The 8,280-nt window shown below is 39.5% G+C and overlaps 1 protein-coding gene across 1 annotated transcript; it reads right to left on the bottom strand.

The window, feature by feature from the left end:
* Window positions 1–2,390: 2,390 nt before the first annotated feature.
* LOC113066047 (solute carrier family 35 member G2-like) lies at window positions 2,391–7,130 on the bottom strand. The gene is made up of 2 exons (XM_026237638.1): window positions 6,901–7,130; window positions 2,391–4,060 (listed from the first exon to the last, which is right to left on the bottom strand). The coding sequence occupies exon 2, from the start codon at window positions 4,038–4,040 to the stop codon at window positions 2,796–2,798; it is 1,245 nt and encodes a 414-aa protein (XP_026093423.1). The 5' UTR covers window positions 4,041–4,060; window positions 6,901–7,130; the 3' UTR covers window positions 2,391–2,795.
* Between the last annotated feature and the right edge of the window lie 1,150 nt (window positions 7,131–8,280).

Raw genomic sequence — 8,280 nt, 5'->3', positions numbered from 1 at the left:
CACAACATGCTTCAGGATGCAATCTGTTTCCTGTCCTAACAGATGGATGTGTCCTGGACCCCTGGCTTCTCCTGTCCATAATCCCAGAGCCTCGTGAACAGATATTACAGGAATATATATATATTGCTGAAAATACTCACCCTCAAGTCATCCAAGATGTAGATGAGTTTGTTTCTTCATGGGAACAGATTTAGAGAAATGTAGCATTGCATCAGTGTGTCATCAACGGATGCTCTGTAGTGAATGGGTGCCGTCAGAATGAGAGTCCAAACAACTCACAAAACATCACAATAATACTCAAGTAATCCACAGCACTTCAGTCCATCAATGAATTAAAAACTGCACATTTGTCAGAAAACAAATCCCTTATTAATTTATTCTTAACTTTAAACCGTTGCTTCCGAGTCCATAATTCATAATAACGCTTCCCCCAGTGAAAAAGTCCTCCCTCTCTTGTCAATTGCTTGTGGATTATTGTGATGTTTTTATCAGCTGTTTAGACTCTCATTCTGACGGCACCCATTCACTGCAGAACATCTGCTGGTGAGCAAGTGATGCAATGTTACATTTTCCCAAATCTGTTCTGATGAAGAAACAAACTCATCTCTTGGAAGGTCTGAGGGTGAGTATTTTCAGCAAATTATCATTTTTGGGCGAACTATTCCTTTTACAATGTATTTATCTTCTTTTATAAATGAATAGAAGAAGGTCAGGTTGTTCCAAACCCATATATTGATATTTTAGTTTTTGTGGAACTTACATTTTTTTGATAATATTCATACAGTAAAGACAGTCCATAAATGAACTAAAATACACCATAAGTACTTCATACGACTGTGCCATATATTCAAAGTCTTAAACAGATATGCAATAGCTTGAATATAGTTTATAACTGTTTATCTTTTTTGTTCCACTTTAGAGCTTGATAAACTGTATTGAAAAGAGCTGCATTTACTTTATTTCTTCAAAGCCCCTTTCTGCATTCCACAAAAAAAAAAAATAAAAAAAATAACACAATGTGAGGCTGGGTAAGCAGTGACATCATTCTTGATTGAACGGTTCCTTTAAGGAAACAGCCTCAGAAGAGCCCCCTTGTGGAGCACTGGGGAAATGTCATGCTCTGCCATTTAAAAGATGTATAACAAAAATATCTCCAGGCCCTGCCAACAAACCCAGCAGCGATGCATCATGACCTCAGCTTTCATATGACCGAGGGCAGCGATGATTACATTGATCTTAAATCTAACCTCTGTGACAGGGTATAAACAAAAGAGAATCAAATGAAATACTGTACCACCCGTGTCTGGAGTTATTTAGAGGGGGCTGATTTCATAAGATCTCACCACAGACCATCAACATCAAGACTTCGTATCAGATACAAGAGATGACAACACAGAGCATGTGCACAAACAAATGCACAACAGCTACAAAGATGATGATGGTTATGATGATAAAATATTAAAAGATATTTATCAACACAATCATGAGAGTGAGTCGAATAAGTCCACAGAAAATTGTCAAGAATGACATGGAAGACACTTCTGTGTCTATAATACATCATTTGACATTGCATAATCTTATCATAGGAGGTTTTCTTTCAAGTCTGATGAGATAACACACACACACACACACACACACACACACAAGCACACAAACACACACACACAAGAACAATGATGCCTAATTCCAAGCACAAATTCCTCCATCGTTCAGACAGGGATTGCATCGATCGCTTTGGCATACCCAGAAAGTTAATTTATAACATTTTTACAACAGGGTTTTTGTTCTCTTTAGATATATAGCCCACGTAAATATGCATGACCCTTACCGAAGGGTCAGATTAGAGCAGTTTAACTGGTGGGTCATGACCTGAAGAATAGGTAGAAAATGGGCAAAATAAATAAATAAATAAACCTGGTAAATGTTAAATAAAATGCATGTAATTGTGCATATTGAGATACCAAAATAAGTACAGAATATTAAAGGGGTCCCGGTTCCAATCAAACACAATAATTTATTGCAAACTCATCCGTCATTTGATTGAAGCTAGAATATTTTAAAGTAATATATATATTAGTGTACCCTGCCCATTAAGCAAATTTGGCTGGTTCAGTCAAATCTGGGCAAAGCAGATGTGAAACTGGATTAGCATTCGGTGTTTAAAAAAAAACATAAACGGGCCATGTATTCAATTCAACAACATTTTTGTACAAATTTAGCTCTCATTTGTTTGAAGCTAAATAACACAACACCGTGAAATATTGGTTTAATATAATAAACAATCTTATTATTAATGTATATATATATATATATATATATATATATATATATATATATATATATATATATATACCTTTAACAAATTGTTAATAATAATTGGAACCGTAACATCTTGAAAAACAAGCCAAAAACCTGACCATTAAACACAAAAAGGTGCACAAATTCATTGATCAGTGTGTGAAATTGCAATACTGTATTATGATTTATCTGTGAGAGTCTCTGATCACACTGTTTATAGATTTAGGCCACTGCTTCTTTCTCTTACTTCAGAGACAGAAGAACATAAATCAATGCTATCAGAGGGGGCACTATGGAGCACTGTTTTTATTTTCCCACATCAACAGTTAGTGAAGACATTACACTGATGGCACTCTTTTCACAATTCAAAATAAATGCTGAAGATCCAGACATTCAGTGATTGCACATTAGTGAGAGAAGGGGTTCTGAGAAACACTGCACACACACACACATATACATGCCCCCTCATGCGCTCGAGTACACACACATCGATGCTCTCATTTGATCGGTGAGTCCAGAATCTCTTGGTAATCTTGTCGGATGGCCCGGCCCACCCTGTACAGCTTGAGACCCGTGAGGACGAACACGCTGACCATGATGACCAGCGCTCCGAAGACGTCGTACACGGACGGGATCATCCGCAGCACGATGAGCTGAAGAAGCATGGCCACCACGATCTCCAGATGCTGCACGGTGCTGACCAGAGCCGGGTGGAACTTGTTGAGGGCGTAGTAGACGCCCAGAAACGCCACGGTGGAGCAGATGCAGATTCCCGTGAGATAGCCCCACGTCTCGCCATCCAAGGGAATGATGGGCTCTTGCATGATGAACATAGTGGACGCCCCCCACACGGTTCCCGTCCAGCCGAACGTGAAGAGCGCCGCCCACATGCTGACCCGCTCTTTGATGGCCCGGTACACGATCATGGACAGCGCGGCGGTCAGACCCGCCATCACAGTCATCGTATAGCCAAAGGCTTCCTTCCAGAATCCCAGAGGAGACTTTTCTTCATCTGCGATGTTGGGGATCATGACCAGACACAGGCCGAAGAGGCTACCTACGACCGTCACTACGTCTGTGTAACCCAGGCGTTCATCTAAGAGCAGGAAAGCCAGAACGGCGCTGAAAACTGTGGTGGTGGCCCGCCACATGATGGTGCCATTGCTGGGTGGAACGATGGCGAAGGACGTGTATGCACACGTGATGGAGATGACGTTGCAAATCCCGTAGAAGAACAAACGCAGCCGATAGCCCTTGGGCCCGAAGGGATCTTCTTTATAGTAGAGGACCACCAGTATAGAAAACACCTGGATCACCGAGCGGATGAAGATGAGCTCTAATGATGGCACTTTGGAGCGGTCGGCTGCTAGACGTGTAATGAGAGCCACGCATCCGTGTGCGATGGCCGCCCCAAAGAGGGCGCCCCAGGTGACCCGCGACGCCAGGACCGAGGCCTCGCCGAAGCTCGCCAGCTGACCCCCCACTCCTTTATCTCTCTGATCGGCTCTGGGACGGGTATCCATAGTGCCGAATAAAGTCCTGCCGGGGCCGCTCTCTGACACCAGTCTCTTGCTCGGGTTGTTGTCCATGAACGAGCCGAAGTCCTCGAAGGATGGAGCGTCGTCGTATCCCTCATCGCCCGGCTGGGGGAAATGCGTAGCGTACTTCACCGTGACCGTGTTGGGGTGGATTTTAAGCTTCTTTTTGGAGCCGTACTGTTGCCTCGTGGGGGACGGATCCATTTTCTTCAGCTACAGAAGAGCTGTGAAACAACAAACACCAGAGGATTAACTGATGGTATAAACACAAATATACAAAATATGCTGAGTTTGGAGCAGGAATATAATATAAACATTATATAATTAAAGGCTTTCGAATTAGGTAGTTACAGGAACTAGCCACCAGGACGTGTTCTGAAAACGAAAGACATTTTTTCCTGATTGCCCAACGCTATCTCACGGCCAATTCATACGTATTTTACGAGGTGGCTTATTCGTACGAATTTGTACAACCTCACTCGTACGATTTTATACGATTTGTCTAAACCCCAGTGACGGTTAGGTTTAGGGGCGGGGTTAGGTGTAGGTAATTCGTACAAATTCATACAAATTGTGCAACTCGTAAAATACGTACGATTTGGCAACAATCATATGAATTTGTAAGAGTGTGGTCGTACGAATTTGTACGAATAAGCCACCTTGTGAAAAATGTACGAATTGCCGTGAGATCGGGTTGGATTGCCCTCACACCACCGATAAGAAATCTGGAGTGATGTAATCCGGCCGAAAGCGGCGTTAATTAAGCGTGATGTTCAATAATGTCATCAGCTGGAGGATGGAGTCCCTGGACTTCAGTGTCTGTCCACCAGTCGCTGTTTTATTATCTTCATGTAGTTCGTTTTTTCTTTACGTGGCTTTTCAAAACTGACGGGACAGTGTTTCGTATAGCATGAGCTTAGCTAGTCAATGTATGCTTAGGTCACTGGAAGCTCCTATTGTGCTGGGTTAGACCCTACTCTGAACTAAGAGCTATTTAGGCCCCCAAAAGGTGTTCCACTAACTCAAATCATTCCCAGTTCTTGCAGTGTGGACACTAGGAACTATGAAAACCTTCCTCTGCGAAAAACCCTATTATTTATTCATTTTCATGTCATCCCAAACACAGATGCTGTCATTTGATAGTACAAGATGAGAAGTGATATTGTGATGTACATCCAAGGGTAAAGGACTACTGGGAAGAAAAAAAAAAAGTATGGCTGGGATGGAAGTTTCTTGGGTTTTAAAATGCAGAAGTGGAGACTAAGCAGACTAAAAGATTTGAGAAGTCTGGCATACGTCTACATAAAGAAGTCGAGTTATCACATTTTAGTTACACATTAAAAGATCAAAATGTAATCATACGTACACTAGCTGAATTTGTTCACAAGCTCTATATCATGCATTTACAAAATAGGATGAATTTTCATTTCATGCTGACATTTTTATGGATCCGACAAAAAATAAACAAATAAGTAAAATAACTAAATAGAAATAGACTAAAATAACCCCCCCCCCCCCCCAGTAGATTGAGATCAAGTTATGATTCCATAATTTTTCATAGAAAACATCTGGCTTGATCCTCATGCATGATCTGTTGTTAAAAAAGACTGATAGAGCTCTACTAAGTGACTCAATGATCTGTTCACAGCAGTTCAGAGGTTAATAGATCACCAGAAGGCAGCACTGTCAGTGAATATCAACTTAAATGTCATTCATATGTCATATTAACATTTATGATGTTTAAAGCTTGACAAATATGGTCACTGTAATTCAATCTGCCTGAAGATTCCTTAAAGTTGTTCATTTTGTGTTTGATGGTGGAGTAATAACTGCATATTGGACGACATGAATGAGAACATATTGTCAGAATCTTCTTTTTTTTGGGGCAAACTAAACACAATAAGACTGACACGTTGTGATGGAGGTGGGTCTATCTAGAACAGTGAATCTAAAAAGCATATTTTTGCCACTTTAAGCTTGTACTGTGGTTTCACAGAAATGCAGAAGCAAATCTTATATAATTCATAACTGGCTGCTTCAACGGTCTCCCTGTCGGTCTCTCTCTGCCCCATGTGTACAGCAATTTCTATATTTAAGTGCTGTAGCGCCTGCTCAGATAAGCAGAATTTGATTCAGTGTGATGGGAAGAAATTATGTAATGAGGAAACTAGATCCTGGTGAAACAGGTTGATTTTGAATTATCAAACTCCAATCACAATTTCAGCATTACTAAATCATGTTAAAATCTGCGTTTGAATGTTAAGCAAAACGAGATGTATCATTGTGGATCTATTTCTTTGAGTACAAGCCAAAACACTTTAAAATGGACTAAAATAACTATTTGATTTTCGGAGTGCATCACACTACCAAAAAATATGGTCTTTTTTTTCACCCGATCGAAAGCAAATAATGTTTCCAGCAACCAAAATCCCCACCAGGGGGCAACAATATCAACAAGATCCTCCTGAAGAAAGCCCATCTCATGCTCTAACCTCATAACTCGTAAAAATGTCATATTATATCAAACTTCATATTGGCATATTGCTCTCATGGTGCACCGTGAGGCTGGAGACATGACAGATCTGCTGAAGAAAGCAGGATTTATTTTAGGTTTGCAAGGGCCACAGCCTTTGAACCACATATGAACCTGTCTCTGGTTTCTGTAATAGATTTCCTACAAAATGCTAGATACTAAAAATTCACGATCATTAAAAACAACAGTAAATTAACGGAGGAGTTTTGGCGTAGAAAATAGAAATGTAAAAAATTATAGAAAATGCTTTACTAGCCATTTATTTCACCAGCAAACGATCTATCATGCATAATATTATGTATTCATTTGCATGCACTTTCGTGTAAATACTCTTAACTCCAAATTCTGCACGCAGCCTAAAATACTTTTCTCTCCAAAATTCGATTACTTATTAATTTCTTCATACAAACACCGTTTGCACATCAAATCAAAACGCGTCAGATTTATTTTTAACCTTCTGCAAATATCGCCAGCGCAAGTGCATCTCCATACTGAGCGACAAACGAATTAAATGAAGCGATTTTCACTCACCACACTTCTTTCAACGAAAGGATCCTGTTGTCTTTATAGTTGTAAGTGTTTAATTCACTGGCTTCAAGATACGGAGAACTGCGCTCGCCATGTCTCCATCCTTTCCTCATGGACGCGCTGGATGTCTCCAAGGTGCGCGCATCAGCCGCGCGACGCTCCACACGCCTCCTGATGCTCGTGCTTCTGCTGGGGTGATGCTCAACACAGACCCCCGTGTCTCCTGTCTGATGGCGGAGTGAGGGTGGCGTAGACCATCTTCAACCTATCACCATCAACATCTCCAGCGTCAGAAGAAGCACGTGCACGCTGAGTTGATCTTATTTCTTGGCAGAAATGGGCACCACGCTGCCTTTCAGACAGTCTCTCATATTATATTTAACTTTTTTAATTTATTTTTTTAAGTGGAACTGTTTAATGTTAGAATACATTGAATGAAGTCTACCTAACATCTCGGACATCTTGCGCATCTTCTCTAGTTTGATTTCTAATTACCCTCTAGATGGGGCATTACCAGAACAGCATGATGTCACCTTGGTTGTCTTTTTTAAAATGTTATGCAATTTAATTCATGATGTGTCATATGGTTAGATCAGGTTTTGAACACGTTATGAAGCCCTACACCAGTCAAAGGTATAAAATAAGAAATGATGTAGCAGTAGAATTGTCTCGCAGGAGACAGCCAATCATGAACCTGCTTGGCTCATTAAATATTCATGAACTCGGACAGTCACAGGAACTTTTCATGCATGGAGCCCGCTTATCAAATAAAGCGTCCTACATAAACTCCTACATAAACTGTCAAATTGTTGAATTTCTCTCTTAATTGTATGTAATTGTTTACTTAAATTGTTGAATTTCATTGTAAAACACTCGTAAAAATTTTATTTTGTAAATTGTTGAATTTTTTTTTTTTAGAAATTGTTCGTAAAACCATTCTACATAAACTGTTGAATATCTGACTAAACCTTTTGTAAAACTATTATAATATTTATAAAACCATTTTTAAACTAAAAGGCTCCAATGTATTTTTGTGTAAATCATAAAAATATTTTTATTTTGTAAATCATGAACCCATTCCTATGTGAATAAATTACTGTGTAATTTATAAAACTATTCTTTATGCAAAATGTTGAATTTCATTATAAATTGTACAATTATTCTTTTGTGAATTGTTTCTGTGTAAATCATAAATTCATTCTTATGGAAATTGTTTCAATTCTGTGCAAACCTTGAAAAGTAAACAGCAAAGCCACTCTTATATGGATTACTGAATTTCTGGGCAAATCTTGAAAGTATTCTTAAGTAAATTGTTGAGTTTCTTAACTAACTCTTGCATTAGTTGTTTAACTTTTTATACAATATTTGCACAATCTGCAATAC

The sequence above is a fragment of the Carassius auratus genome, chromosome 49 (genome assembly GCF_003368295.1).
Source record: "Carassius auratus strain Wakin chromosome 49, ASM336829v1, whole genome shotgun sequence".
NCBI lineage: Eukaryota > Metazoa > Chordata > Actinopteri > Cypriniformes > Cyprinidae > Carassius > Carassius auratus.
Note: the sequence above shows the minus strand (reverse complement) of the source record. Positions and strands in the feature narration are given on the sequence as shown.

Coding starts and splice junctions, on each gene's coding strand:
- LOC113066047 (XM_026237638.1), bottom strand. CDS start 4,040: ATGGATCCGTCCCCCACGAGGCAACAGTACGGCTCCAAAAAGAAGCTT.